The following is a 24,331-nucleotide window of genomic DNA, read 5'->3' on the forward strand; positions in this document are numbered from 1 at the left end:
CAAACCTAAATGCACACTGTCTTATTTTTCTCCCTAAGGCGCTGATAATAACGAGTTTAATTTAACGTGATATTTCGATATATATGTTTACTTTCGATAGGTACTAATGGATCCGAAAGCTTCATTGCAAGTTGACGGGGCAAGCGGCCAAGTTGGTCCTGTATGGCAGTCCTCAGGGGGAGGAGGTGGGGGAGAGATACAAATACAGGCCGACGAAGGTCAAGTTTACGACTTGAGATTCGCCCCAGGACATTCCGTTTGTCGCAAATTAGCAAATGTTTTGGCGCAGCCCGGGACCGTCATCATTCGCAATGGTACGTATAAACCTAGTCTATAAATTTAGTCAGCTTTTCAGCATTTTTCTTTTTGTTTTCAATATTCAATATGAAACAGCTTCATCCTTGGTTTGCCCACCAATTTCAATCGTTTCGCACGATCGTAGTTTTCGCAAGTTTTTTATTGCGTTGCTTTTATTCTTTTAAATTGGAATATTTGACCATGTACCTCATTTTCAGTTAAAAAAGTAACAAATCGTCACTAATATTCCTAAGAAGCACGAAGCACCAGGGGCGGCAGTTTCCACTTTTAAGGGGGAAGCTCCCCCTTCCACCCCCCCCCCCCCCCCCCCCACTTCTCTGAGCGGATGTTTCTTCATATATGAACGTTTTTTAACGAACAGGATTCAAGTGATACAGGTTAAAATGCCGTGAATAAAAACCTAGGTTATCCCCCGCGTTCTTATGAAAAGCGCTTAAAAATTTAAAACCACCAACCACCCCTCCCCATGAAGCCACTGACCACCCCTCCCGCCAACTTTCGCCCCCCTCCCTCCACTTATGGGACCAATCCACCGACCCTGAGCACTAAGATCAACTTGATTTTGTTGCGCGAACTTTTGATACACTCTGTATTCGAATGATAATTAATTAAAGCCGCATTGTCACCAGTTTACTTCCGGTCGATTACGTTAACAATCTCCAATGATTTTTAACGGAAAACGCGAAAATTATTTCAAAATATTGAAAGCAGTGTGTCTATTGCAAGTTTCTTCGAGAATGTGATTGATAATTTAGAGCGGATGGCATGTTAAATATCTCGGTTTCTAATAGATTCTTTTGTCTTTTAACGGTCGAGGTTTCCGTCGGACCTCCGGAAGTGAACTGGTGACAATGCGGCTTCAAGCGACGGCTTGTTGTTACCAAGGGCTATAGGAAAATGTTACTCCAGCAAAGTGATGTCTAATGCCTGTTATTGTTGACTAAACTATGTATCAACTTGGCGTATTCCAATTGGTTTTGCTCCTCTAGAGAGCTCACCGCGCTAAGGACCTTTCAAACGACGCGCTAGGTAACCGCCGCTGCCAGGTAGATATGTAACTCTAACCCAGGCCAGCGCGGTTTTTCTTCCTTACAAAAAAAAACAAAAAAAAAAAAAAAAACACGCCGCTGGTGAAGCAATTAGCGAAAGAGCTTTCTGGAGGACCAAACCAGTCTATGTAGTAATGCATGTTTTTTTAGCACTTACAAACATTAGACATAACCATGGAGTAAAATTTTCGAATGTGGAAATAAAAACCAAAAGTCTGTAGAATGTTTTTATTGCCAGCTGGTACCAGAGCCTCAAGCTTTTCAAATTTCTTCGTCAAAAAAGGCTATTTTTCATTGGACGTTTTTTTTTTTTCCGTCGTTTTCTGCATTTGAAAAAAAAAACGTTGTCGTTTCGAGGGTCTGGTACCTATTCCCTCTCATCTAGCTACTCGTAGTTGCTCCCGAAATCTTCTGAGCGCGACTATACATCTTTTAATCCATTTACTTTCAGCTCTAGGAGAAGTTTTTAGAATTTCTCCAAGCGATGGAAAAAGTCACGTGCACCACTTCGTGTGGCCTGCTGCAGAGGAACAAACAACAACAACAACAACAACAACAGCAACAGAACCAGCAATAGCAGGTACTTCAAAAGGTGTTATACATCTATAAGATATTTTTAGTATTGAAGCTTTGAATTATACGCATATTTTTTTTATCACTCCTTATATACTACAGAAAATCATGGATTATTTTAGGCGCCCTGATAGTCGTGCTCACTAACCAGGAGTACAAATATGGCTCACCAAAGCTGGTAGTCTGCCGTGAATAATACTTTGTTTTTCGCAAGGAACTTAAAAAAAAAAAAATACTAAATAAACGAATGAAGTCTGATATGTAATTGACGATATTTGAAAAAAAATATCTTGTTTATTCGCTTGAATTAGCCGATGGATATGGATTCTTTTAGTCACTCGGCATTGAGCGAGAGCATAAAATGGCGGCGTGATTGGCCTTCTTTAAAGCCGCATTGTCACCAGTTTATTTCCGGTCGATTACGTAACAATCTCCGATGATTTTTAACGGAAAACGCGAAAAATATTTCAAAATATTGAAAGCAGTGTGTTTATTGGAAGTTTCTTTGAGGATGTGATTGATAATTTAGAGCGGATGGCCCGTTTAATATCTCGGATTTCAATAGATTCTTTTGTCTTTTAACGGTTGACGTTTACGTAAATTGGTGACAATGCGGCTTTAAGGGCGATAAATTGGCACAGAGTCGAGTACCAGTCATAGGTGAACCTCAAGCTAGTTTGAAGCTCATACCTACTATTATCCCATTTTACCAATAATATAATTATCCACCAGGGGCGGATCTAGCTTTTTGCCAAGGAGGGAGGGGGAACCAAAAATTTTCGTCATTATTGTACCTTCGTAATGAATGGACTGATCAGCGACATGAAAACAATAAAAAAGGCAGCCCAAGGGGGAAGGGGTTAAACACCCTACCCCCCCCCCCCCCGTAGATCAGCTACTGTCTATTATATCCGCTTTACAACTGATTCAAAGCTAGTTAATGGTTAAGGGGACTCAACAAGGCGAAAGGGATGTGTTCGAGTTGTAAAGACATTGAACTATAATCTCGAAATGTTCCAAACGGTTTTGTTTTACAATTGTGTCTGTTTTCAATTTGTTCTTATATGTTGCTTTCACTTCCAGCCCCACTGCCACTGCTCAATAGAACACAGCTGTTATTGGTAAATATATATTGATCGTAAAATGATATGATTGCAATTTAATTTTATTGGACTAATGCTGTTGATGAGATGGAGGTAGTAATAATGTCAGTGGTGACAAGGATTGTGCGGGTAATGATGATGACGGTGGTTTAGTTATGTTAACTTGGCTGGTAATGATGACAAAAGTTACAGTGTTGACAACGGTGATGGCGACTGAATGCTATTAGGATGGATTTTCATACAATGGATTTTCTAACAGCTGCACATTAGGTTGGCGCGTCGTACTTTTAGGCAGTACGGGCGTGTCCCGTGGGCGCCATGAAATGCAAAGGTCGAAGGCTAGATCCTCTACAGGTGCACAACTTTCATTCTCTATTTTAGGTTTAGCAAAATATTCATGTAGGAAATTAATTTTACACATTTATGTAAGTGCTGATGTGGCACAGTCGGTTAGCGCGTCGTACTTATAGGCAGTACGGAAATGAGAAGGTCGAGAGTTCGATCCTCTCCAGGAGCACAATTTTTATTTTCTTAAATAGTATCTCAGTGTATAATCATGTAAGATATTCTTTTAAATCCTTGATGTAAGTGCTCCTGTGGCACAGTCGGTTAGCGCGTCGTACTTATTGGCAGTACGGGCGTGTCCCGCGGGCGCCATGAAATGCGAAGGTCGAGAATTCTATACTCTCCAGGAGCACAAATTGTATTTTCTAAAAATGTATCTAAGTGAATAATCATGAAAGATATTCTTTTAAATCCTTCATGTAAGTGCTCCTGTGGCACAGTCGGTTAGCGCGTCGTACTTATAGGCAGTACTGGCTTGTCCCGTGGGTTTCATGGAATGCGAAGGTCGAGAGTTCGATCCTCTCCAGGAGCACAATTTTATTTTCTTAAAAAGTATCTAAGTGAATAATCATGAAAGACATTATTTTAAATCCTTGATGTAAGTGCTCCTGTGGCACAGTCGGTTAGCGCGTCGTACTTATAGGCAGTACTGGCTTGTCCCGTGGGTGCCATGAAATGCAAAGGTCGAGAGTCCGATCCTCTCCAGGAGCACAATTTTATTTTCTTAAAAAGTATCTAAGTGAATAATCATGAAAGACATTCTTGTAAATCTTTGATGTAAGTACTCCTGTGGCACAGTCGGTTGGGGCGTCGTACTTATAGGCAGTACGGGCGTGTCCCGTGGGCGCCATGAAATGCCAAGGTCGAGAGTTCGATCCTCTCCAGGAGCACAATTTTTATTTTCTTAAATAAGATCTCAGCGTATAATAATGTAAGATATTCTTTTAAATCCTTGATGTAAGTGCTCCTGTGGCACAGTCGGTTAGCGCGTCGTACTTATAGGCAGTACGGGCGTGTCCTGTGGGCGCCATCAAATGCGAAGGTCGAGAGTTCGATCCTCTCCAGGAGCACAATTTTTATTTTCTTAAATAGTATCTCAGTGTAAAATAATGTAAGATATTCTTTTAAATCCTTGATGTAAGTGCTCCTGTGGCACAGTCGGTTAGCGCGTCGTACTTATAGGCAGTACGGGCGTGTCCTGCGGGCGCCATGAAATGCGAAGGTCGAGAGTTCGATCCTCTCCAGGAGCACAAATTTTATTTTCTAAAAATGTATCTAAGTGAATAATCATGAAAGATATTCTTTTAAATCCTTGATGTAAGTGCTCCTGTGGCACAGTCGGTTAGCGCGTCGTACTTATAGGCAGTACGGGCGTGTCCCGTGGGTGCCATGAAATGCGAAGGTCGAGAGTTCGATCCTCTCCAGGAGCAGCATTTTATTTTCTTAAAAAGTATCTAAGTGAATAATCATGAAAGACATTCTTTTAAATCCTTGATGTAAGTGCTCCTGTGGCACAGTCGGTTAGCGCGTCGTACTTATAGGCAGTACGGGCGTGTCCCGTGGGCGCAAAGAAATGCGAAGGTCGAGAGTTCGATCCTCTCCAGGAGCACAATTTTTATTTTCTTAAATAGTATCTCAGTGTATAATAATGTAAGATATTCTTTTAAATCCTTGATGTAAGTGCTCCTGTGGCACAGTCGGTTAGCGCGTCGTACTTATAGGCAGTACGGGCGTGTCCCGCGGGCGCCATGAAATGCGAAGGTCGAGAGTTCGATCCTCTCCAGGAGCACAAATTTTATTTTCTAAAAATGTATCTAAGTGAATAATCATGAAAGATATTCTTTTAAATCCTTGATGTAAGTGCTCCTGTGGCACAGTCGGTTAGCGCGTCGTACTTATAGGCAGTACTGGCTTGTCCCGTGGGTGCCATGAAATGCAAAGGTCGAGAGTCAGATCCTCTCCAGGAGCACAATTTTTATTTTCTAAAATATTATCTCAGTTATAATCATGTAAGATATTCTTTTAAATCCTTTATGTAAGTTCTCCTGTGGCACAGTCGGTTAGCGCGTCGTACTTATAGACAGTACTGGCTTGTCCCGTGGGTGCCATGAAATGCAAAGGTCGAGAGTCCGATCCTCTCCAGGAGCACAATTTTATTTTCTTAAAAAGTATCTAAGTGAATAATCATGAAAGACATTCTTGTAAATCCTTGATGTAAGTGCTCCTGTGGCACAGTCGGTTGGCGCGTCGTACTTATTGGCAGTACGGGCGTGTCCCGTGGGCGCCATGAAATGCCAAGGTCGAGAGTTCGATCCTCTCCAGGAGCACAATTTTTATTTTCTTAACTAGTATCTCAGTGTATAATCATGTAAGATATTCTTTTAAATCCTTGATGTAAGTGCTCCTGTGGCACAGTCGGTTAGCGCGTCGTACTTATAGGCAGTACTGGCGTGTCCCGTGGGTGCCATGAAATGCGAAGGTCGAGAGTTCGATCCTCTCCAGGAGCAGCATTTTATTTTCTTAAAAAGTATCTAAGTGAATAATCATGAAAGACATTCTTTTAAATCCTTGATGTAAGTGCTCCTGTGGCACAGTCGGTTAGCGCGTCGTACTTATAGGCAGTACGGGCGTGTCCCGTGGGCGCCAAGAAATGCGAAGGTCGAGAGTTCGATCCTCTCCAGGAGCACAATTTTTATTTTCTTAAATAGTATCTCAGTGTATAATAATGTAAGATATTCTTTTAAATCCTTGATGTAAGTGCTCCTGTGGCACAGTCGGTTAGCGCGTCGTACTTATAGGCAGTACGGGCGTGTCCCGCGGGCGCCATGAAATGCTAAGGTCGAGAGTTCGATCCTCTCCAGGAGCACAAATTTTATTTTCTAAAAATGTATCTAAGTGAATAATCATGAAAGATATTCTTTTAAATCCTTTATGTACGTTCTCCTGTGGCACAGTCGGTTAGAGCGTCGTACTTATAGGCAGTACTGGCTTGTCCCGTGGGTGCCATGAAATGCAAAGGTCGAGAGTCCGATCCTCTCCAGGAGCACAATTTTATTTTCTTAAAAAGTATCTAAGTGAATAATCATGAAAGACATTCTTGTAAATCCTTGATGTAAGTGCTCCTGTGGCACAGTCGGTTGGCGCGTCGTACTTATTGGCAGTACGGGCGTGTCCCGTGGGCGCCATGAAATGCCAAGGTCGAGAGTTCGATCCTCTCCAGGAGCACAATTTATTTTTTCTTAAATAGTATCTCAGTGTATAATCATGTAAGATATTCTTTTAAATCCTTGATGTAAGTGCTCCTGTGGCACAGTCGGTTAGCGCGTCGTACTTATAGGCAGTACGGGCGTGTCCCGGGTGCGCCATGAAATGCGAAGGTCGAGAGTTCGATCCTCTCCAGGAGCACAATTTTTATTTTCTTAACTAGTATCTCAGTGTATAATCATGTAAGATATTCTTTTAAATCCTTGATGTAAGTGCTCCTGTGGCACAGTCGGTTAGCGCGTCGTACTTATAGGCAGTACGGGCGTGTCCTGTGGGCGCCATCAAATGCGAAGGTCGAGTCGATCCTCTCCAGGAGCACAATTTATATTTTCTTAAATAGTACCTCAGTGTATAATAATGTAAGATATTCTTTAAAATCCTTGATGTAAGTGCTCCTGTGGCACAGTCGGTTAGCGCGTCGTACTTATAGGCAGTACGGGCGTGTCCCGCGGGCGCCATGAAATGCGAAGGTCGAGAGTTCGATCCTCTCCAGGAGCACAAATTTTATTTTCTAAAAATGTATCTAAGTGAATAATCATGAAAGATATTCTTTTAAATCCTTTATGTACGTTCTCCTGTGGCACAGTCGGTTAGCGCGTCGTACTTATAGGCAGTACTGGCTTGTCCCGTGGGTGCCATGAAATGCAAAGGTCGAGAGTCCGATCCTCTCCAGGAGCACAATTTATATTTTCTTAAATAGTACCTCAGTGTATAATAATGTAAGATATTCTTTTAAATCCTTTATGTACGTGCTCCTGTGGCACAGTCGGTTAGCGCCTTGTACTTATAGGCAGAACTGGCTTGTCCCGTGGGTGACATGAAATGCAAAGGTCGAGAGTCCGATCCTCTCCAGGAGCACAATTTATTTTTACTTAAATAGTGTCTCAGTGTTTAATCATGTAAGATATTCTTTTAAATCCTTGATGTAAGTTCTCCTGTGGCACAGTCGGTTAGCGCGTCGTACTTATAGGCAGTACGGGCGTGTCCCGTGGGCGCCATGAAATGCGAAGGTCGAGAGTTCGATCCTCTCCAGGAGCACAAATTTTAATTTCTAAAAATGTATCTAAGTGAATAATCATGAAAGATATTCTTTTAAATCCTTGATGTAAGTGCTCCTGTGGCACAGTCGGTTAGCGCGTCGTACTTATAGGCAGTACTGGCTTGTCCCGTGGGTGCCATAAAATGCGAAGGTCGAGAATTCGATCCTCTCCAGGAGCAACTATTTTATTTTCTTAAAAAGTATCTAAGTGAATAATCATGAAAGACATTCTTTTAAATCCTTGATGTAAGTGCTCCTGTGGCACAGTCGGTTAGCGCGTCGTACTTATAGGCAGTACGGGCGTGTCCCGTGGGCGCCATGAAATGCGAAGGTCGAAAGTTCTATCCTCTCCAGGAGCACAATTTTATTTTTTAAAATAGTATCTCAGTGTATAATCAGGTAAGATATTCTTTTAAATCCTTTATGTACGTGCTCCTGTGGCACAGTCGGTTAGCGCGTCGTACTTATAGGCAGTACGGGCGTGTCCCGTGGGCGCCATGAAAAGGTCGAGAGTTCTATCCTCTCCAGGAGCACAAATTTTATTTTCTAAAAATGTATCTAAGTGAATAATCATGAAAGACATTCTTGTAAATCTTTGATGTAAGTACTCCTGTGGCACAGTCGGTTGGGGCGTCGTACTTATAGGCAGTACGGGCGTGTCCCGTGGGCGCCATGAAATGCCAAGGTCGAGAGTTCGATCCTCTCCAGGAGCACAATTTTTATTTTCTTAAATAAGATCTCAGCGTATAATAATGTAAGATATTCTTTTAAATCCTTGATGTAAGTGCTCCTGTGGCACAGTCGGTTAGCGCGTCGTACTTATAGGCAGTACGGGCGTGTCCTGTGGGCGCCATCAAATGCGAAGGTCGAGAGTTCGATCCTCTCCAGGAGCACAATTTTTATTTTCTTAAATAGTATCTCAGTGTAAAATAATGTAAGATATTCTTTTAAATCCTTGATGTAAGTGCTCCTGTGGCACAGTCGGTTAGCGCGTCGTACTTATAGGCAGTACGGGCGTGTCCTGCGGGCGCCATGAAATGCGAAGGTCGAGAGTTCGATCCTCTCCAGGAGCACAAATTTTATTTTCTAAAAATGTATCTAAGTGAATAATCATGAAAGATATTCTTTTAAATCCTTGATGTAAGTGCTCCTGTGGCACAGTCGGTTAGCGCGTCGTACTTATAGGCAGTACGGGCGTGTCCCGTGGGTGCCATGAAATGCGAAGGTCGAGAGTTCGATCCTCTCCAGGAGCAGCATTTTATTTTCTTAAAAAGTATCTAAGTGAATAATCATGAAAGACATTCTTTTAAATCCTTGATGTAAGTGCTCCTGTGGCACAGTCGGTTAGCGCGTCGTACTTATAGGCAGTACGGGCGTGTCCCGTGGGCGCAAAGAAATGCGAAGGTCGAGAGTTCGATCCTCTCCAGGAGCACAATTTTTATTTTCTTAAATAGTATCTCAGTGTATAATAATGTAAGATATTCTTTTAAATCCTTGATGTAAGTGCTCCTGTGGCACAGTCGGTTAGCGCGTCGTACTTATAGGCAGTACGGGCGTGTCCCGCGGGCGCCATGAAATGCGAAGGTCGAGAGTTCGATCCTCTCCAGGAGCACAAATTTTATTTTCTAAAAATGTATCTAAGTGAATAATCATGAAAGATATTCTTTTAAATCCTTGATGTAAGTGCTCCTGTGGCACAGTCGGTTAGCGCGTCGTACTTATAGGCAGTACTGGCTTGTCCCGTGGGTGCCATGAAATGCAAAGGTCGAGAGTCAGATCCTCTCCAGGAGCACAATTTTTATTTTCTAAAATATTATCTCAGTTATAATCATGTAAGATATTCTTTTAAATCCTTTATGTAAGTTCTCCTGTGGCACAGTCGGTTAGCGCGTCGTACTTATAGACAGTACTGGCTTGTCCCGTGGGTGCCATGAAATGCAAAGGTCGAGAGTCCGATCCTCTCCAGGAGCACAATTTTATTTTCTTAAAAAGTATCTAAGTGAATAATCATGAAAGACATTCTTGTAAATCCTTGATGTAAGTGCTCCTGTGGCACAGTCGGTTGGCGCGTCGTACTTATTGGCAGTACGGGCGTGTCCCGTGGGCGCCATGAAATGCCAAGGTCGAGAGTTCGATCCTCTCCAGGAGCACAATTTTTATTTTCTTAACTAGTATCTCAGTGTATAATCATGTAAGATATTCTTTTAAATCCTTGATGTAAGTGCTCCTGTGGCACAGTCGGTTAGCGCGTCGTACTTATAGGCAGTACTGGCGTGTCCCGTGGGTGCCATGAAATGCGAAGGTCGAGAGTTCGATCCTCTCCAGGAGCAGCATTTTATTTTCTTAAAAAGTATCTAAGTGAATAATCATGAAAGACATTCTTTTAAATCCTTGATGTAAGTGCTCCTGTGGCACAGTCGGTTAGCGCGTCGTACTTATAGGCAGTACGGGCGTGTCCCGTGGGCGCCAAGAAATGCGAAGGTCGAGAGTTCGATCCTCTCCAGGAGCACAATTTTTATTTTCTTAAATAGTATCTCAGTGTATAATAATGTAAGATATTCTTTTAAATCCTTGATGTAAGTGCTCCTGTGGCACAGTCGGTTAGCGCGTCGTACTTATAGGCAGTACGGGCGTGTCCCGCGGGCGCCATGAAATGCTAAGGTCGAGAGTTCGATCCTCTCCAGGAGCACAAATTTTATTTTCTAAAAATGTATCTAAGTGAATAATCATGAAAGATATTCTTTTAAATCCTTTATGTACGTTCTCCTGTGGCACAGTCGGTTAGAGCGTCGTACTTATAGGCAGTACTGGCTTGTCCCGTGGGTGCCATGAAATGCAAAGGTCGAGAGTCCGATCCTCTCCAGGAGCACAATTTTATTTTCTTAAAAAGTATCTAAGTGAATAATCATGAAAGACATTCTTGTAAATCCTTGATGTAAGTGCTCCTGTGGCACAGTCGGTTGGCGCGTCGTACTTATTGGCAGTACGGGCGTGTCCCGTGGGCGCCATGAAATGCCAAGGTCGAGAGTTCGATCCTCTCCAGGAGCACAATTTATTTTTTCTTAAATAGTATCTCAGTGTATAATCATGTAAGATATTCTTTTAAATCCTTGATGTAAGTGCTCCTGTGGCACAGTCGGTTAGCGCGTCGTACTTATAGGCAGTACGGGCGTGTCCCGGGTGCGCCATGAAATGCGAAGGTCGAGAGTTCGATCCTCTCCAGGAGCACAATTTTTATTTTCTTAACTAGTATCTCAGTGTATAATCATGTAAGATATTCTTTTAAATCCTTGATGTAAGTGCTCCTGTGGCACAGTCGGTTAGCGCGTCGTACTTATAGGCAGTACGGGCGTGTCCTGTGGGCGCCATCAAATGCGAAGGTCGAGTCGATCCTCTCCAGGAGCACAATTTATATTTTCTTAAATAGTACCTCAGTGTATAATAATGTAAGATATTCTTTAAAATCCTTGATGTAAGTGCTCCTGTGGCACAGTCGGTTAGCGCGTCGTACTTATAGGCAGTACGGGCGTGTCCCGCGGGCGCCATGAAATGCGAAGGTCGAGAGTTCGATCCTCTCCAGGAGCACAAATTTTATTTTCTAAAAATGTATCTAAGTGAATAATCATGAAAGATATTCTTTTAAATCCTTTATGTACGTTCTCCTGTGGCACAGTCGGTTAGCGCGTCGTACTTATAGGCAGTACTGGCTTGTCCCGTGGGTGCCATGAAATGCAAAGGTCGAGAGTCCGATCCTCTCCAGGAGCACAATTTATATTTTCTTAAATAGTACCTCAGTGTATAATAATGTAAGATATTCTTTTAAATCCTTTATGTACGTGCTCCTGTGGCACAGTCGGTTAGCGCCTTGTACTTATAGGCAGAACTGGCTTGTCCCGTGGGTGACATGAAATGCAAAGGTCGAGAGTCCGATCCTCTCCAGGAGCACAATTTATTTTTACTTAAATAGTGTCTCAGTGTTTAATCATGTAAGATATTCTTTTAAATCCTTGATGTAAGTTCTCCTGTGGCACAGTCGGTTAGCGCGTCGTACTTATAGGCAGTACGGGCGTGTCCCGTGGGCGCCATGAAATGCGAAGGTCGAGAGTTCGATCCTCTCCAGGAGCACAAATTTTAATTTCTAAAAATGTATCTAAGTGAATAATCATGAAAGATATTCTTTTAAATCCTTGATGTAAGTGCTCCTGTGGCACAGTCGGTTAGCGCGTCGTACTTATAGGCAGTACTGGCTTGTCCCGTGGGTGCCATAAAATGCGAAGGTCGAGAATTCGATCCTCTCCAGGAGCAACTATTTTATTTTCTTAAAAAGTATCTAAGTGAATAATCATGAAAGACATTCTTTTAAATCCTTGATGTAAGTGCTCCTGTGGCACAGTCGGTTAGCGCGTCGTACTTATAGGCAGTACGGGCGTGTCCCGTGGGCGCCATGAAATGCGAAGGTCGAAAGTTCTATCCTCTCCAGGAGCACAATTTTATTTTTTAAAATAGTATCTCAGTGTATAATCAGGTAAGATATTCTTTTAAATCCTTTATGTACGTGCTCCTGTGGCACAGTCGGTTAGCGCGTCGTACTTATAGGCAGTACGGGCGTGTCCCGTGGGCGCCATGAAAAGGTCGAGAGTTCTATCCTCTCCAGGAGCACAAATTTTATTTTCTAAAAATGTATCTAAGTGAATAATCATGAAAGATATTCTTTTAAATCCTTGATGTAAGTGCTCCTGTGGCACAGTCGGTTAGCGCGTCGTACTTATAGGAAGTACGGGCGTGTCCCGTGGGCGACATGAAATGCGAAGGTCGAGAGTTCGATCCTCTCCAGGAGCACAATTTTTATTTTCTAAAATATTATCTCAGTTATAATAATGTAAGATATTCTTTTAAATCCTTTATGTACGTGCTCCTGTGGCACAGTCGGTTAGCGCCTCGTACTTATAGGCAGTACTGGCTTGTCCCGTGGGTGACATGAAATGCAAAGGTCGAGAGTCCGATCCTCTCCAGGAGCACAATTTTATTTTCTTAAAAAGTATCTAAGTGAATAATCATGAAAGACATTCTTTTAAATCCTTGATGTAAGTGCTCCTGTGGCACAGTCGGTTATCGCGTCGTACTTATAGGCAGTACGGGCGTGTCCCGTGGGCGCCAAGAAATGCGAAGGTCGAGAGTTCGATCCTCTCCAGAAGCACAATTTTATTTTCTAAAATAGTATCTCAGTGTATAATCAGGTAAGATATTCTTTTAAATCCTTTATGTACGTGCTCCTGTGGCACGTCGGTTAGCGCGTCGTACTTATAGGCAGTACGGGCGTGTCCCGTGGGCGCCATGAAATGCGAAGGACGAAAGTTCTATCCTCTCCAGGAGCACAATTTTTATTTTCTAAAAAAGTATCTAAGTGAATAATCATGAAAGACTATCTTTTAAATCATTGATCTAAGTGCTTCTGTGGCACAGTCGGTTAGCGCGTCGTACTTATAGGCAGTACGGGCGTGTCCCGCGGGCGCCATGAAATACGAAGGTCGAGAGTTCTATCCTCTCCAGGAGCACAATTTATTTTTTCTTAAATAGTATCTCAGGGTTTAATCATGTAAGGTATTCTTTTAAATCCTTGATGTAAGTGCTCCTGTGGCAAAGTCGGTTAGCGCGTCGTACTTATAGGCAGTACGGGCGTGTCCCGCGGGCGCCATGAAATGCGAAGGTCGAGAGTTCGATCCTCTCCAGGAGCACAAATTTTATTTTCTAAAAATGTATCTAAGTGAATAATCATGAAAGATATTCTTTTAAATCCTTGATGTAAGTGCTCCTGTGGCACAGTCGGTTAGCGCGTCGTACTTATAGGCAGTACGGGCGTGTCCCGTGGGCGCCAAGAAATGCGAAGGTCGAGAGTTCGATCCTCTCCAGGAGCACAATTTTTATTTTCTAAAAATGTATCTAAGTGAATAATCATGAAAGATATTCTTTTAAATCCTTGATGTAAGTGCTCCTGTGGCACAGTCGGTTAGCGCGTCGTGCTTATAGGCAGTACGGGCGTGTCCCGTGGGTGACATGAAATGCAAAGGTCGAGAGTCCGATCCTCTCCAGGAGCAAAATTTTATTTTCTTAAAAAGTATCTAAGTGAATAATCATGAAAGACATTCTTTTAAATCCTTGATGTAAGTGCTCCTGTGGCACAGTCGGTTATCGCGTCGTACTTATAGGCAGTACGGGCGTGTCCAGTGGGCGCCAAGAAATGCGAAAGTCGTGAGTTCGATCCTCTCCAGAAGCACAATTTTATTTTCTAAAATAGTATCTCAGTGTATAATCAGGTAAGATATTCTTTTAAATCCTTTATGTACGTGCTCCTGTGGCACGTCGGTTAGCGCGTCGTACTTATAGGCAGTACGGGCGTGTCCCGTGGGCGCCATGAAATGTAAAGGTCGAGAGTTCTATCCTCTCCAGGAGCACAATTTTTATTTTCTAAAAAAGTATCTAAGTGAATAATCATGAAAGACTATCTTTTAAATCATTGATCTAAGTGCTCCTGTGGCACAGTCGGTTAGCGCGTCGTACTTATAGGCAGTACGGGCGTGTCCCGCGGGCGCCATGAAATACGAAGGTCGAGAGTTCGATCCTCTCCAGGAGCACAATTTATTTTTTCTTAAATAGTATTTCAGGGTTTAATCATGTAAGGTATTCTTTTAAATCCTTGATGTAAGTGCTCCTGTGGCACAGTCGGTTAGCGCGTCGTACTTATAGGCAGTACGGGCGTGTCCCGCGGGCGCCATGAAATGCGAAGGTCGAGAGTTCTATCCTCTCCAGGAGCACAAATTTTATTTTCTAAAAATGTATCTAAGTGAATAATCATGAAAGATATTCTTTTAAATCCTTGATGTAAGTGCTCCTGTGGCACAGTCGGTTAGCGCGTCGTACTTATAGGCAGTACGGGCATGTCCCGTGGGCGCCAAGAAATGCGAAGGTCGAGAGTTCTATCCTCTCCAGGAGCACAATTTTTATTTTCTTAAATAGTATCTCAGTGTTTAATCATGTAAGATATTCTTTTAAATCCTTGATGTAAGTGCTCCTGTGGCACAGTCGGTTAGCGCGTCGTACTTTTAGGCAGTACGGGCGTGTCCCGTGGGCGCCAAGAAATGCGAAGGTCGAGAGTTCGATCCTCTCCAGGAGCACAATTTTTATTTTCTTAAATAGTATCTCAGTGTATAATAATGTAAGATATTCTTTTAAATACTTCATGTAAGTGCTCCTGTGGCACAGTCGGTTAGCGCGTCGTACTTATAGGCAGTACGGGCGTGTCCCGTGGGCGCCATGAAATGCGAAGGTCGAGAGTTCGATCCTCTCCAGGAGCACAATTTTTATTTTCTTAAATAGTATCTCAGTGTATAATAATGTAAGATATTCTTTTAAATACTTGATGTAAGTGCTCCTGTGGCACAGTCGGTTAGCGCGTCGTACTTATAGGCAGTACGGGTGTGTCCCGTGTGCGCCATGAAATGCGAAGGTCGAGAGTTCGATCCTCTCCAGGAGCACAATTTTTATTTTCTTAAATAGTATCTCAGTGTATAATAATGTAAGATATTCTTTTAAATACTTGATGTAAGTGCTCCTGTGGCACAGTCGGTTAGCGCGTCGTACTTATAGGCAGTACGGGTGTGTCCCGAGTGCGCCATGAAATGCGAAGGTCGAGAGTTCGATCCTCTCAAGGAGCACAATTTTTATTTTCTTAACTAGTATCTCAGTGTATAATCATGTAAGATATTCTTTTAAATCCTTGATTTAAGTGCTCCTGTGGCACAGTCGGTTAGCGGGTCGTACTTATAGGCAGTACGGGCGTGTCCTGTGGGCGCCATCAAATGCGAAGGTCGAGAGTTCGATCCTCTCCAGGAGCACAATTTATTTTTTTCTTAAATAGTATCTCAGTGTTTAATCATGTAAGATATTCTTTAAAATCCTTGATGTAAGTGCTCCTGTGGCACAGTCGGTTAGCGCGTCGTACTTATAGGCAGTACTGGCTTGTCCCGTGGGTGACATGAAATGCAAAGGTCGAGAGTCCTATCCTCTCCAGGAGCACAATTTTATTTTCTTAAAATGTATCTAAGTGAATAATCATGAAAGATATTCTTTTAAATCCTTGATGTAAGTGCTCCTGTGGCACAGTCGGTTAGCGCGTCGTACTTATAGGCAGTACGGGCGTGTCCCGTGGGCGCCAAGAAATGCGAAGGTCGAGCGTTCGATCATCTCCAGGAGCACAATTTTTATTTTCTTAAATAGTATCTCAGTGTATAATAATGTAAGATATTCTTTTAAATACTTGATGTAAGTGCTCCTGTGGCACAGTCGGTTAGCGCGTCGTACTTATAGGCAGTACGGGCGTGTCCCGCGGGCGCCATGAAATGCGAAGGTCGAGAGTTCGATCCTCTCCAGGAGCACAATTTATTTTTTTCTTAAATAGTATCTCAGTGTTTAATCATGTAAGATATTCTTTTAAATCCTTGATGTAAGTGCTCCTGTGGCACAGTCGGTTAGCGCGTCGTACTTTTAGGCAGTACGGGCGTGTCCCGTGGGCGCCAAGAAATGCGAAGGTCGAGAGTTCGATCCTCTCCAGGAGCACAATTTTTATTTTCTTAAATAGTATCTCAGTGTATAATAATGTAAGATATTCTTTTAAATACTTCATGTAAGTTCTCCTGTGGCACAGTCGGTTAGCGCGTCGTACTTATAGGCAGTACGGGCGTGTCCCGCGGGCGCCATGAAATGCGAAGGTCGAGAGTTCGATCCTCTCCAGGAGCACAAATTTTATTTTCTAAAAATGTATCTAAGTGAATAATCATGAAAGATATTCTTTTAAATCCTTGATGTAAGTGCTCCTGTGGCACAGTCGGTTAGCGCGTCGTACTTATAGGCAGTACGGGCGTGTCCCGTGGGTGACATGAAATGCAAAGGTCGAGAGTCCGATCCTCTCCAGGAGCACAATTTTATTTTCTTAAAAAGTATCTAAGTGAATAATCATGAAAGACATTCTTTTAAATCCTTGATGTAAGTGCTCCTGTGGCACAGTCGGTTATCGCGTCGTACTTATAGGCAGTACGGGCGTGTCCAGTGGGCGCCAAGAAATGCGAAGGTCGTGAGTTCGATCCTCTCCAGAAGCACAATTTTATTTTCTAAAATAGTATCTCAGTGTATAATCAGGTAAGATATTCTTTTAAATCCTTTATGTACGTGCTCCTGTGGCACGTCGGTTAGCGCGTCGTACTTATAGGCAGTACGGGCGTGTCCCGTGGGCGCCATGAAATGTGAAGGTCGAGAGTTCTATCCTCTCCAGGAGCACAATTTTTATTTTCTAAAAAAGTATCTAAGTGAATAATCATGAAAGACTATCTTTTAAATCATTGATCTAAGTGCTCCTGTGGCACAGTCGGTTAGCGCGTCGTACTTATAGGCAGTACGGGCGTGTCCCGCGGGCGCCATGAAATACGAAGGTCGAGAGTTCGATCCTCTCCAGGAGCACAATTTATTTTTTCTTAAATAGTATTTCAGGGTTTAATCATGTAAGGTATTCTTTTAAATCCTTGATGTAAGTGCTCCTGTGGCACAGTCGGTTAGCGCGTCGTACTTATAGGCAGTACGGGCGTGTCCCGCGGGCGCCATGAAATGCGAAGGTCGAGAGTTCTATCCTCTCCAGGAGCACAAATTTTATTTTCTAAAAATGTATCTAAGTGAATAATCATGAAAGATATTCTTTTAAATCCTTGATGTAAGTGCTCCTGTGGCACAGTCGGTTAGCGCGTCGTACTTATAGGCAGTACGGGCGTGTCCCGTGGGCGCCTGGAAATGCGAAGGTCGAGAGTTCTATCCTCTCCAGGAGCACAATTTTTATTTTCTTAAATAGTATCTCAGTGTATAATAATGTAAGATATTCTTTTAAATACTTGATGTAAGTGCTCCTGTGGCACAGTCGGTTAGCGCGTCGTACTTATAGGCAGTACGGGCGTGTCCCGCGGGCGCCATGAAATGCGAAGGTCGAGAGTTCGATCCTCTCCAGGAGCACAATTTATTTTTTTTTAAATAGTATCTCAGTGTTTAATCATGTAAGATATTCTTTTAAATCCTTGATGTAAGTGCTCCTGTGGCACAGTCGGTTAGCGCGTCGTACTTTTAGGCAGTACGGGCGTGTCCCGTGGGCGCCAAGAAATGCGAAGGTCGAGAGTTCGATCCTCTCCAGGAGCACAATTTTTATTTTCTTAAATAGTATTTCAGTGTATAATAATGTAAGATATTCTTTTAAATACTTCATGTAAGTGCTCCTGTGGCACAGTCGGTTAGCGCGTCGTACTTATAGGCAGTACGGGCGTGTCCCGTGGGCGCCATGAAATGCGAAGGTCGAGAGTTCGATCCTCTCCAGGAGCACAATTTTTATTTTCTTAAATAATATCTCAGTGTATAATAATGTAAGATATTCTTTTAAATACTTGATGTAAGTGCTCCTTTGGCACAGTCGGTTAGCGCGTCGTACTTATAGGCAGTACGGGTGTGTCCCGTGTGCGCCATGAAATGCGAAGGTCGAGAGTTCGATCCTCTCAAGGAGCACAATTTTTATTTTCTTAACTAGTATCTCAGTGTATAATCATGTAAGATATTCTTTTAAATCCTTGATTTAAGTGCTCCTGTGGCACAGTCGGTTAGCGGGTCGTACTTATAGGCAGTACGGGCGTGTCCTGTGGGCGCCATCAAATGCGAAGGTCGAGAGTTCGATCCTCTCCAGGAGCACAATTTATTTTTTTCTTAAATAGTATCTCAGTGTTTAATCATGTAAGATATTCTTTTAAATCCTTGATGTAAGTGCTCCTGTGGCACAGTCGGTTAGCGCGTCGTACTTATAGGCAGTACGGGCGTGTCCCGTGGGTGACATGAAATGCAAAGGTCGAGAGTCCGATCCTCTCCAGGAGCACAATTTTATTTTCTTAAAAAGTATCTAAGTGAATAATCATGAAAGACATTCTTTTAAATCCTTGATGTAAGTGCTCCTGTGGCTCAGTCGGTTATTGCGTCGTACTTATAGGCAGTACGGGCGTGTCCAGTGGGCGCCAAGAAATGCGAAGGTCGTGAGTTCGATCCTCTCCAGAAGCACAATTTTATTTTCTAAAATAGTATCTCAGTGTATAATCAGGTAAGATATTCTTTTAAATCCTTTATGTACGTGCTCCTGTGGCACGTCGGTTAGCGCGTCGTACTTATAGGCAGTACGGGCGTGTCCCGTGGGCGCCATGAAATGTGAAGGTCGAGAGTTCTATCCTCTCCAGGAGCACAATTTTTTTTTTCTAAAAAAGTATCTAAGTGAATAATCATGAAAGACTATCTTTTAAATCATTGATCTAAGTGCTCCTGTGGCACAGTCGGTTAGCGCGTCGTACTTATAGGCAGTACGGGCGTGTCCCGCGGGCGCCATGAAATACGAAGGTCGAGAGTTCGATCCTCTCCAGGAGCACAATTTATTTTTTCTTAAATAGTATTTCAGGGTTTAATCATGTAAGGTATTCTTTTAAATCCTTGATGTAAGTGCTCCTGTGGCACAGTCGGTTAGCGCGTCGTACTTATAGGCAGTACGGGCGTGTCCCGCGGGCGCCATGAAATGCGAAGGTCGAGAGTTCTATCCTCTCCAGGAGCACAAATTTTATTTTCTAAAAATGTATCTAAGTGAATAATCATGAAAGATATTCTTTTAAATCCTTGATGTAAGTGCTACTGTGGCACAGTCGGTTAGCGCGTCGTACTTATAGGCAGTACGGGCGTGTCCCGTGGGCGCCAAGAAATGCGAAGGTCGAGAGTTCTATCCTCTCCAGGAGCACAATTTTTATTTTCTTAAATAGTATCTCAGTGTATAATAATGTAAGATATTCTTTTAAATACTTGATGTAAGTGCTCCTGTGGCACAGTCGGTTAGCGCGTCGTACTTATAGGCAGTACGGGCGTGTCCAGCGGGCGCCATAAAATGCGAAGGTCGAGAGTTCGATCCTCTCCAGGAGCACAATTTATTTTTTTTTAAATAGTATCTCAGTGTTTAATCATGTAAGATATTCTTTTAAATCCTTGATGTAAGTGCTCCTGTGGCACAGTCGGTTAGCGCGTCGTACTTTTAGGCAGTACGGGCGTGTCCCGTGGGCGCCAAGAAATGCGAAGGTCGAGAGTTCGATCCTCTCCAGGAGCACAATTTTTATTTTCTTAAATAGTATCTCAGTGTATAATAATTTAAGATATTCTTTTAAATACTTCATGTAAGTGCTCCTGTGGCACAGTCGGTTAGCGCGTCGTACTTATAGGCAGTACGGGCGTGTCCCGTGGGCGCCATGAAATGCGAAGGTCGAGAGTTCGATCCTCTCCAGGAGCACAATTTTTATTTTCTTAAATAGTATCTCAGTGTATAATAATGTAAGATATTCTTTTAAATACTTGATGTAAGTGCTCCTGTGGCACAGTCGGTTAGCGCGTCGTACTTATAGGCAGTACGGGTGTGTCCCGTGTGCGCCATGAAATGCGAAGGTCGAGAGTTCGATCCTCTCAAGGAGCACAATTTTTATTTTCTTAACTAGTATCTCAGTGTATAATCATGTAAGATATTCTTTTAAATCCTTGATTTAAGTGCTCCTGTGGCACAGTCGGTTAGCGGGTCGTACTTATAGGCAGTACGGGCGTGTCCTGTGGGCGCCATCAAATGCGAAGGTCGAGAGTTCGATCCTCTCCAGGAGCACAATTTATTTTTTTCTTAAATAGTATCTCAGTGTTTAATCATGTAAGATATTCTTTAAAATCCTTGATGTAAGTGCTCCTGTGGCACAGTCGGTTAGTGCGTCGTACTTATAGGCAGTACGGGCGTGTCCCGCGGGCGCCATGAAATGCGAAGGTCGAGAGTTCGATCCTCTCCAGGAGCACAAATTTTATTTTCTAAAAATGTATCTAAGTGAATAATCATGAAAGATATTCTTTTAAATCCTTGATGTAAGTGCTCCTGTGGAACAGTCGGTTAGCGCGTCGTACTTATAGGCAGTACTGGCTTGTCCCGTGGGTGCCATGAAATGCGAAGGTCGAGAGTTCGATCCTCTCCAGGAGCACAATTTATTTTTTATTAAATAGTATCTCAGTGAATAATCATGTAAGATATTCTTTTAAATCCTTGATTTAAGTGCTCCTGTGGCACAGTCGGTTAGCGCGTCGTACTTATAGGCAGTACGGGCGTGTCCCGTGGGCGCCAAGAAATGCGAAGGTCGAGAGTTCGATCCTCTCCAGGAGCACAATTTTTATTTTCTTAAGTAGTATCTCAGTGTATAATAATGTAAGATATTCTTTTAAATCCTTGATGTAAGTGCTCCTGTGGCACAGTCGGTTAGCGCGTCGTACTTATAGGCAGTACGTGCGTCTCCCGCGGGCGCAATGAAATGCGAAGGTCGAGAGTTCTATCCTCTCAAGGAGCACAAATTTTATTTTCTAAAAATGTATCTAAGTGAATAATCATGAAAGATATTCTTTTAAATCCTTGATGTAAGTGCTCCTGTGGCACAGTCGGTTAGCGCGTCGTACTTATAGGCAGTACAGGCGTGTCCCGTGGGCGCCATGAAATGCGAAGGTCGAGAGTTCGATCCTCTCCAGGAGCACAATTTTTATTTTTTTAAATATTATCTCAGTTATAATCATGTATGATATTCTTTTAAATCCTTTATGTACGTTCTCCTGTGGCACAGTCGGTTAGCGCGTCGTACTTATAGGCAGTACTGGCTTGTCCCGTGGGTGCCATGAAATGCAAAGGTCGAGAGTCCGATCCTCTCCAGGAGCACAATTTTATTTTCTTAAAAAGTATCTAAGTGAATAATCATGAAAGACATTCTTGTAAATCCTTGATGTAAGTGCTCCTGTGGCACAGTCGGTTGGCGCGTCGTACTTATTGGCAGTACGGGCGTGTCCTGTGGGCGCCATGAAATGCCAAGGTCGAGAGTTCGATCCTCTCCAGGAGCACAATTTATTTTTCTTAAATGTTATCTCAGTGTATAATCATGTAAGATATTCTTTTAAATCCTTGATGTAAGTGCTCCTGTGGCACAGTCGGTTAGCGCGTCGTACTTATAGGCAGTACGGGCGTGTCCCGTGTGCGCCATGAAATGCGAAGGTCGAGAGTTCGATCCTCTCCAGGAGCACAATTTTTATTTTCTTAACTAGTATCTCAGTGTATAATCATGTACGATATTCTTTTAAAACCTTGATGTAAGTGCTCCTGTGGCACAGTCGGTTAGCGCGTCGTACTTATAGGCAGTACGGGCGTGTCCTGTGGGCGCCATCAAATGCGAAGGTCGAGAGTTCGATCCTCTCCAGGAGCACAATTTTATTTTCTTAAAAAGTATCTAAGTGAATAATCATGAAAGACATTCTTGTAAATCCTTGATGTAAGTGCTCCTGTGGCACAGTCGGTTGGCGCGTCGTACTTACTGGCAGTACGGGCGTGTCCCGTGGGCGCCATGAAATGCCAAGGTCGAGAGTTCGATCCTCTCCAGGAGCACAATTTATTTTTTCTTAAATAGTATCTCAGTGTATAATCATGAAAGATATTCTTTTAAATCCTTGATGTAAGTGCTCCTGTGTCACAGTCGGTTAGCGCGTCGTACTTATAGGCAGTACGGGCGTGTCCCGTGGGCGCCATCAAATGCGAAGGTCGAGAGTTCGATCCTCTCCAGGAGCACAATTTTTATTTTCTTAAATAGTATCTCAGTGTATAATAATGTAAGATATTCTTTTAAACCCTTGATGTAAGTGCTCCTGTGGCACAGTCGGTTAGCGCGTCGTACTTATAGGCAGTACGGGCGTGTCCCGTGTGCGCCATGAAATGCGAAGGTCGAGAGTTCGATCCTCTCAAGGAGCACAATTTTTATTTTCTTAACTAGTATCTCAGTGTATAATCATGTAAGATATTCTTTTAAATCCTTGATTTAAGTGCTCCTGTGGCACAGTCGGTTAGCGGGTCGTTTTTATAGGCAGTACGGGCGTGTCCCGCGGGCGCCATGAAATGCGAAGGTCGAGAGTTCGATCCTCTCCAGAAGCACAATTTTATTTTCTAAAAATGTATCTAAGTGAATAATCATGAAAGATATTCTTTTAAATCCTTGATGTAAGTGCTCCTGTGTCACAGTCGGTTAGCGCGTCGTACTTATAGGCAGTACGGGCGTGTCCCGTGGGTGCCATGAAATGCGAAGGTCGAGAGTTCGATCCTCTCCAGGAGCAACATTTTATTTTCCTAAAAAGTATCTAAGTGAATAATCATGAAAGATATTCTTTTAAATCCTTGATGTAAGTGCTCCTGTGGCACAGTCGGTTAGCGCGTCGTACTTATAGGCAGTTTTGGCTTGTCCCGTGGGTGCCATGAAATGCAAAGGTCGATAGTCCGATCCTCTCCAGGAGCACAATTTTTATTTTCTAAAATATTATCTCAGTTATAATCATGTAAGATATTCTTTTAAATCCTTTATGTACGTTCTCCTGTGGCACAGTCGGTTAGCGCGTCGTACTTATAGGCAGTACTGGCTTGTCCCGTGGGTGCCATGAAATGCAAAGGTCGAGAGTCCGATCCTCTCCAGGGGCACAATTTTATTTTCTTAAAAAGTATCTAAGTGAATAATCATGAAAGACATTCTTGTAAATCCTTGATGTAATTGCTCCTGTGGCACAGTCGGTTGGCGCGTCGTACTTATAGGCAGTACGGGCGTGTCCCGTGGGTGCCATGAAATGCGAAGGTCGAGAGTTCGATCCTCTCCAGGAGCACAATTTATTTTTTCTTAAATAGTATCTCAGTGTATAATCATGTAAGATATTCTTTTAAATCCTTGATGTAAGTGCTCCTGTGGCACAGTCGGCTAGCGCGTCGTACTTATAGGCAGTACGGGCGTGTCCCGTGTGCGCCATGAAATGCGAAGGTCGAGAGTTCGATCCTCTCCAGGAGCACAATTTTTATTTTCTTAACTAGTATCTCAGTGTATAATCATGTAAGATATTCTTTTAAATCCTTGATGTAAGTGCTCCTGTGGCACAGTCTGTTAGCGCGTCGTACTTATAGGCAGTACGGGCGTGTCCTGTGGGCGCCATCAAATGCGAAGGTCGAGTCGATCCTCTCCAGGAGCACAATTTGTATTTTCTTAAATAGTATCTCAGTGTATAATAATGTAAGATATTCTTTTAAATCCTTGATGTACGTGCTCCTGTGACACAGTCGGTTAGCCCGTCGTACTTATAGGCAGTACGGGCGTGTCCCGCGGGCGCCATGAAATGCGAAGGTCGAGAGTTCGATCTTCTCCAGGAGCACAATTTATTTTTTCTTAAATAGTATCTCAGTGTTTAATCATGTAAGATATTCTTTTAAATCCTTGATGAAGTTCTCCTGTGGCACAGTCGGTTTGCGCGTCGTACTTATAGGCAGTACGGGCGTGTCCCGTGGGCGCCATGAAATGCGAAGGTCGAGAGTTCGATCCTCTCCAGGAGCACAAATTTTATTTTCTAAAAATGTATCAAGTGAATAATCATGAAAGATATTCTTTTAAATCCTTGATGTAAGTGCTCCTGTGGCACAGTCGGTTAGCGCGTCGTACTTAAAGGCAGTACTGGCT

General features: G+C 43.0%; 1 protein-coding gene and 74 non-coding genes across 75 annotated transcripts in view; all 75 read left to right on the forward strand.

Annotated features, from left to right (window-relative positions):
* The window catches only part of LOC5505881 (adhesion G protein-coupled receptor L2), a 68,983-nt gene that overhangs the window by 10,619 nt on the left and 34,033 nt on the right, over positions 1 to 24,331 (forward strand). Inside the window, exons 7-9 of the mRNA XM_048720592.1 lie at positions 101 to 314; positions 1,819 to 1,947; positions 3,024 to 3,061. Coding sequence (XP_048576549.1) covers positions 101 to 314; positions 1,819 to 1,947; positions 3,024 to 3,061 — 381 coding nt within the window. The remainder of the gene's footprint in view (positions 1 to 100; positions 315 to 1,818; positions 1,948 to 3,023; positions 3,062 to 24,331) is intronic.
* Positions 3,814 to 3,920, forward strand: Trnai-uau. Its single transcript has 2 exons — positions 3,814 to 3,851; positions 3,885 to 3,920. It is a non-coding gene; the product is annotated as a tRNA-Ile (tRNA).
* Positions 3,993 to 4,099, forward strand: Trnai-uau. The gene is made up of 2 exons: positions 3,993 to 4,030; positions 4,064 to 4,099. It is a non-coding gene; the product is annotated as a tRNA-Ile (tRNA).
* On the forward strand, positions 4,352 to 4,458 carry Trnai-uau. Its single transcript has 2 exons — positions 4,352 to 4,389; positions 4,423 to 4,458. It is a non-coding gene; the product is annotated as a tRNA-Ile (tRNA).
* Trnai-uau lies at positions 4,532 to 4,638 on the forward strand. The gene is made up of 2 exons: positions 4,532 to 4,569; positions 4,603 to 4,638. It is a non-coding gene; the product is annotated as a tRNA-Ile (tRNA).
* Positions 4,712 to 4,818, forward strand: Trnai-uau. The gene is made up of 2 exons: positions 4,712 to 4,749; positions 4,783 to 4,818. It is a non-coding gene; the product is annotated as a tRNA-Ile (tRNA).
* On the forward strand, positions 4,891 to 4,997 carry Trnai-uau. Its single transcript has 2 exons — positions 4,891 to 4,928; positions 4,962 to 4,997. It is a non-coding gene; the product is annotated as a tRNA-Ile (tRNA).
* On the forward strand, positions 5,071 to 5,177 carry Trnai-uau. The gene is made up of 2 exons: positions 5,071 to 5,108; positions 5,142 to 5,177. It is a non-coding gene; the product is annotated as a tRNA-Ile (tRNA).
* On the forward strand, positions 5,789 to 5,895 carry Trnai-uau. The gene is made up of 2 exons: positions 5,789 to 5,826; positions 5,860 to 5,895. It is a non-coding gene; the product is annotated as a tRNA-Ile (tRNA).
* Trnai-uau lies at positions 5,968 to 6,074 on the forward strand. Its single transcript has 2 exons — positions 5,968 to 6,005; positions 6,039 to 6,074. It is a non-coding gene; the product is annotated as a tRNA-Ile (tRNA).
* Positions 6,148 to 6,254, forward strand: Trnai-uau. Its single transcript has 2 exons — positions 6,148 to 6,185; positions 6,219 to 6,254. It is a non-coding gene; the product is annotated as a tRNA-Ile (tRNA).
* Positions 6,687 to 6,793, forward strand: Trnai-uau. Its single transcript has 2 exons — positions 6,687 to 6,724; positions 6,758 to 6,793. It is a non-coding gene; the product is annotated as a tRNA-Ile (tRNA).
* On the forward strand, positions 7,044 to 7,150 carry Trnai-uau. Its single transcript has 2 exons — positions 7,044 to 7,081; positions 7,115 to 7,150. It is a non-coding gene; the product is annotated as a tRNA-Ile (tRNA).
* On the forward strand, positions 7,404 to 7,510 carry Trnai-uau. Its single transcript has 2 exons — positions 7,404 to 7,441; positions 7,475 to 7,510. It is a non-coding gene; the product is annotated as a tRNA-Ile (tRNA).
* On the forward strand, positions 7,584 to 7,690 carry Trnai-uau. The gene is made up of 2 exons: positions 7,584 to 7,621; positions 7,655 to 7,690. It is a non-coding gene; the product is annotated as a tRNA-Ile (tRNA).
* Positions 7,764 to 7,870, forward strand: Trnai-uau. Its single transcript has 2 exons — positions 7,764 to 7,801; positions 7,835 to 7,870. It is a non-coding gene; the product is annotated as a tRNA-Ile (tRNA).
* Trnai-uau lies at positions 8,478 to 8,584 on the forward strand. The gene is made up of 2 exons: positions 8,478 to 8,515; positions 8,549 to 8,584. It is a non-coding gene; the product is annotated as a tRNA-Ile (tRNA).
* On the forward strand, positions 8,658 to 8,764 carry Trnai-uau. Its single transcript has 2 exons — positions 8,658 to 8,695; positions 8,729 to 8,764. It is a non-coding gene; the product is annotated as a tRNA-Ile (tRNA).
* Positions 8,838 to 8,944, forward strand: Trnai-uau. The gene is made up of 2 exons: positions 8,838 to 8,875; positions 8,909 to 8,944. It is a non-coding gene; the product is annotated as a tRNA-Ile (tRNA).
* On the forward strand, positions 9,017 to 9,123 carry Trnai-uau. The gene is made up of 2 exons: positions 9,017 to 9,054; positions 9,088 to 9,123. It is a non-coding gene; the product is annotated as a tRNA-Ile (tRNA).
* On the forward strand, positions 9,197 to 9,303 carry Trnai-uau. Its single transcript has 2 exons — positions 9,197 to 9,234; positions 9,268 to 9,303. It is a non-coding gene; the product is annotated as a tRNA-Ile (tRNA).
* Trnai-uau lies at positions 9,915 to 10,021 on the forward strand. Its single transcript has 2 exons — positions 9,915 to 9,952; positions 9,986 to 10,021. It is a non-coding gene; the product is annotated as a tRNA-Ile (tRNA).
* Positions 10,094 to 10,200, forward strand: Trnai-uau. The gene is made up of 2 exons: positions 10,094 to 10,131; positions 10,165 to 10,200. It is a non-coding gene; the product is annotated as a tRNA-Ile (tRNA).
* Positions 10,274 to 10,380, forward strand: Trnai-uau. Its single transcript has 2 exons — positions 10,274 to 10,311; positions 10,345 to 10,380. It is a non-coding gene; the product is annotated as a tRNA-Ile (tRNA).
* On the forward strand, positions 10,813 to 10,919 carry Trnai-uau. The gene is made up of 2 exons: positions 10,813 to 10,850; positions 10,884 to 10,919. It is a non-coding gene; the product is annotated as a tRNA-Ile (tRNA).
* On the forward strand, positions 11,170 to 11,276 carry Trnai-uau. The gene is made up of 2 exons: positions 11,170 to 11,207; positions 11,241 to 11,276. It is a non-coding gene; the product is annotated as a tRNA-Ile (tRNA).
* Positions 11,530 to 11,636, forward strand: Trnai-uau. Its single transcript has 2 exons — positions 11,530 to 11,567; positions 11,601 to 11,636. It is a non-coding gene; the product is annotated as a tRNA-Ile (tRNA).
* Trnai-uau lies at positions 11,710 to 11,816 on the forward strand. Its single transcript has 2 exons — positions 11,710 to 11,747; positions 11,781 to 11,816. It is a non-coding gene; the product is annotated as a tRNA-Ile (tRNA).
* Positions 11,890 to 11,996, forward strand: Trnai-uau. Its single transcript has 2 exons — positions 11,890 to 11,927; positions 11,961 to 11,996. It is a non-coding gene; the product is annotated as a tRNA-Ile (tRNA).
* Trnai-uau lies at positions 12,424 to 12,530 on the forward strand. The gene is made up of 2 exons: positions 12,424 to 12,461; positions 12,495 to 12,530. It is a non-coding gene; the product is annotated as a tRNA-Ile (tRNA).
* Trnai-uau lies at positions 12,782 to 12,888 on the forward strand. The gene is made up of 2 exons: positions 12,782 to 12,819; positions 12,853 to 12,888. It is a non-coding gene; the product is annotated as a tRNA-Ile (tRNA).
* Positions 13,140 to 13,246, forward strand: Trnai-uau. The gene is made up of 2 exons: positions 13,140 to 13,177; positions 13,211 to 13,246. It is a non-coding gene; the product is annotated as a tRNA-Ile (tRNA).
* Trnai-uau lies at positions 13,320 to 13,426 on the forward strand. The gene is made up of 2 exons: positions 13,320 to 13,357; positions 13,391 to 13,426. It is a non-coding gene; the product is annotated as a tRNA-Ile (tRNA).
* Trnai-uau lies at positions 13,500 to 13,606 on the forward strand. The gene is made up of 2 exons: positions 13,500 to 13,537; positions 13,571 to 13,606. It is a non-coding gene; the product is annotated as a tRNA-Ile (tRNA).
* Positions 14,217 to 14,323, forward strand: Trnai-uau. The gene is made up of 2 exons: positions 14,217 to 14,254; positions 14,288 to 14,323. It is a non-coding gene; the product is annotated as a tRNA-Ile (tRNA).
* On the forward strand, positions 14,397 to 14,503 carry Trnai-uau. Its single transcript has 2 exons — positions 14,397 to 14,434; positions 14,468 to 14,503. It is a non-coding gene; the product is annotated as a tRNA-Ile (tRNA).
* Positions 14,577 to 14,683, forward strand: Trnai-uau. Its single transcript has 2 exons — positions 14,577 to 14,614; positions 14,648 to 14,683. It is a non-coding gene; the product is annotated as a tRNA-Ile (tRNA).
* Trnak-uuu lies at positions 14,757 to 14,863 on the forward strand. The gene is made up of 2 exons: positions 14,757 to 14,794; positions 14,828 to 14,863. It is a non-coding gene; the product is annotated as a tRNA-Lys (tRNA).
* Positions 14,937 to 15,043, forward strand: Trnai-uau. Its single transcript has 2 exons — positions 14,937 to 14,974; positions 15,008 to 15,043. It is a non-coding gene; the product is annotated as a tRNA-Ile (tRNA).
* Trnai-uau lies at positions 15,117 to 15,223 on the forward strand. The gene is made up of 2 exons: positions 15,117 to 15,154; positions 15,188 to 15,223. It is a non-coding gene; the product is annotated as a tRNA-Ile (tRNA).
* Positions 15,297 to 15,403, forward strand: Trnai-uau. Its single transcript has 2 exons — positions 15,297 to 15,334; positions 15,368 to 15,403. It is a non-coding gene; the product is annotated as a tRNA-Ile (tRNA).
* On the forward strand, positions 15,477 to 15,583 carry Trnai-uau. Its single transcript has 2 exons — positions 15,477 to 15,514; positions 15,548 to 15,583. It is a non-coding gene; the product is annotated as a tRNA-Ile (tRNA).
* On the forward strand, positions 16,017 to 16,123 carry Trnai-uau. Its single transcript has 2 exons — positions 16,017 to 16,054; positions 16,088 to 16,123. It is a non-coding gene; the product is annotated as a tRNA-Ile (tRNA).
* Trnai-uau lies at positions 16,198 to 16,304 on the forward strand. The gene is made up of 2 exons: positions 16,198 to 16,235; positions 16,269 to 16,304. It is a non-coding gene; the product is annotated as a tRNA-Lys (tRNA).
* On the forward strand, positions 16,378 to 16,484 carry Trnai-uau. Its single transcript has 2 exons — positions 16,378 to 16,415; positions 16,449 to 16,484. It is a non-coding gene; the product is annotated as a tRNA-Ile (tRNA).
* Trnai-uau lies at positions 16,558 to 16,664 on the forward strand. Its single transcript has 2 exons — positions 16,558 to 16,595; positions 16,629 to 16,664. It is a non-coding gene; the product is annotated as a tRNA-Ile (tRNA).
* Trnai-uau lies at positions 17,095 to 17,201 on the forward strand. Its single transcript has 2 exons — positions 17,095 to 17,132; positions 17,166 to 17,201. It is a non-coding gene; the product is annotated as a tRNA-Ile (tRNA).
* Positions 17,275 to 17,381, forward strand: Trnai-uau. Its single transcript has 2 exons — positions 17,275 to 17,312; positions 17,346 to 17,381. It is a non-coding gene; the product is annotated as a tRNA-Ile (tRNA).
* On the forward strand, positions 17,455 to 17,561 carry Trnai-uau. Its single transcript has 2 exons — positions 17,455 to 17,492; positions 17,526 to 17,561. It is a non-coding gene; the product is annotated as a tRNA-Ile (tRNA).
* On the forward strand, positions 17,635 to 17,741 carry Trnai-uau. The gene is made up of 2 exons: positions 17,635 to 17,672; positions 17,706 to 17,741. It is a non-coding gene; the product is annotated as a tRNA-Ile (tRNA).
* On the forward strand, positions 17,815 to 17,921 carry Trnak-uuu. The gene is made up of 2 exons: positions 17,815 to 17,852; positions 17,886 to 17,921. It is a non-coding gene; the product is annotated as a tRNA-Lys (tRNA).
* Positions 17,995 to 18,101, forward strand: Trnai-uau. The gene is made up of 2 exons: positions 17,995 to 18,032; positions 18,066 to 18,101. It is a non-coding gene; the product is annotated as a tRNA-Ile (tRNA).
* Positions 18,175 to 18,281, forward strand: Trnai-uau. The gene is made up of 2 exons: positions 18,175 to 18,212; positions 18,246 to 18,281. It is a non-coding gene; the product is annotated as a tRNA-Ile (tRNA).
* On the forward strand, positions 18,355 to 18,461 carry Trnai-uau. The gene is made up of 2 exons: positions 18,355 to 18,392; positions 18,426 to 18,461. It is a non-coding gene; the product is annotated as a tRNA-Ile (tRNA).
* Trnai-uau lies at positions 18,536 to 18,642 on the forward strand. Its single transcript has 2 exons — positions 18,536 to 18,573; positions 18,607 to 18,642. It is a non-coding gene; the product is annotated as a tRNA-Ile (tRNA).
* On the forward strand, positions 19,073 to 19,179 carry Trnai-uau. Its single transcript has 2 exons — positions 19,073 to 19,110; positions 19,144 to 19,179. It is a non-coding gene; the product is annotated as a tRNA-Ile (tRNA).
* Positions 19,253 to 19,359, forward strand: Trnai-uau. Its single transcript has 2 exons — positions 19,253 to 19,290; positions 19,324 to 19,359. It is a non-coding gene; the product is annotated as a tRNA-Ile (tRNA).
* Positions 19,613 to 19,719, forward strand: Trnai-uau. Its single transcript has 2 exons — positions 19,613 to 19,650; positions 19,684 to 19,719. It is a non-coding gene; the product is annotated as a tRNA-Ile (tRNA).
* Trnak-uuu lies at positions 19,793 to 19,899 on the forward strand. The gene is made up of 2 exons: positions 19,793 to 19,830; positions 19,864 to 19,899. It is a non-coding gene; the product is annotated as a tRNA-Lys (tRNA).
* Positions 19,973 to 20,079, forward strand: Trnai-uau. The gene is made up of 2 exons: positions 19,973 to 20,010; positions 20,044 to 20,079. It is a non-coding gene; the product is annotated as a tRNA-Ile (tRNA).
* Positions 20,153 to 20,259, forward strand: Trnai-uau. The gene is made up of 2 exons: positions 20,153 to 20,190; positions 20,224 to 20,259. It is a non-coding gene; the product is annotated as a tRNA-Ile (tRNA).
* Positions 20,333 to 20,439, forward strand: Trnai-uau. Its single transcript has 2 exons — positions 20,333 to 20,370; positions 20,404 to 20,439. It is a non-coding gene; the product is annotated as a tRNA-Ile (tRNA).
* Trnai-uau lies at positions 20,514 to 20,620 on the forward strand. The gene is made up of 2 exons: positions 20,514 to 20,551; positions 20,585 to 20,620. It is a non-coding gene; the product is annotated as a tRNA-Ile (tRNA).
* Trnai-uau lies at positions 20,694 to 20,800 on the forward strand. The gene is made up of 2 exons: positions 20,694 to 20,731; positions 20,765 to 20,800. It is a non-coding gene; the product is annotated as a tRNA-Ile (tRNA).
* Positions 20,874 to 20,980, forward strand: Trnai-uau. Its single transcript has 2 exons — positions 20,874 to 20,911; positions 20,945 to 20,980. It is a non-coding gene; the product is annotated as a tRNA-Ile (tRNA).
* Positions 21,054 to 21,160, forward strand: Trnai-uau. The gene is made up of 2 exons: positions 21,054 to 21,091; positions 21,125 to 21,160. It is a non-coding gene; the product is annotated as a tRNA-Ile (tRNA).
* On the forward strand, positions 21,234 to 21,340 carry Trnai-uau. Its single transcript has 2 exons — positions 21,234 to 21,271; positions 21,305 to 21,340. It is a non-coding gene; the product is annotated as a tRNA-Ile (tRNA).
* Trnai-uau lies at positions 21,771 to 21,877 on the forward strand. Its single transcript has 2 exons — positions 21,771 to 21,808; positions 21,842 to 21,877. It is a non-coding gene; the product is annotated as a tRNA-Ile (tRNA).
* On the forward strand, positions 21,951 to 22,057 carry Trnai-uau. Its single transcript has 2 exons — positions 21,951 to 21,988; positions 22,022 to 22,057. It is a non-coding gene; the product is annotated as a tRNA-Ile (tRNA).
* Positions 22,310 to 22,416, forward strand: Trnai-uau. The gene is made up of 2 exons: positions 22,310 to 22,347; positions 22,381 to 22,416. It is a non-coding gene; the product is annotated as a tRNA-Ile (tRNA).
* On the forward strand, positions 22,490 to 22,596 carry Trnai-uau. The gene is made up of 2 exons: positions 22,490 to 22,527; positions 22,561 to 22,596. It is a non-coding gene; the product is annotated as a tRNA-Ile (tRNA).
* On the forward strand, positions 22,849 to 22,955 carry Trnai-uau. The gene is made up of 2 exons: positions 22,849 to 22,886; positions 22,920 to 22,955. It is a non-coding gene; the product is annotated as a tRNA-Ile (tRNA).
* Trnai-uau lies at positions 23,386 to 23,492 on the forward strand. Its single transcript has 2 exons — positions 23,386 to 23,423; positions 23,457 to 23,492. It is a non-coding gene; the product is annotated as a tRNA-Ile (tRNA).
* On the forward strand, positions 23,566 to 23,672 carry Trnai-uau. The gene is made up of 2 exons: positions 23,566 to 23,603; positions 23,637 to 23,672. It is a non-coding gene; the product is annotated as a tRNA-Ile (tRNA).
* Positions 24,102 to 24,208, forward strand: Trnai-uau. Its single transcript has 2 exons — positions 24,102 to 24,139; positions 24,173 to 24,208. It is a non-coding gene; the product is annotated as a tRNA-Ile (tRNA).

The sequence above is a fragment of the Nematostella vectensis genome, chromosome 13 (genome assembly GCF_932526225.1).
Source record: "Nematostella vectensis chromosome 13, jaNemVect1.1, whole genome shotgun sequence".
NCBI lineage: Eukaryota > Metazoa > Cnidaria > Anthozoa > Actiniaria > Edwardsiidae > Nematostella > Nematostella vectensis.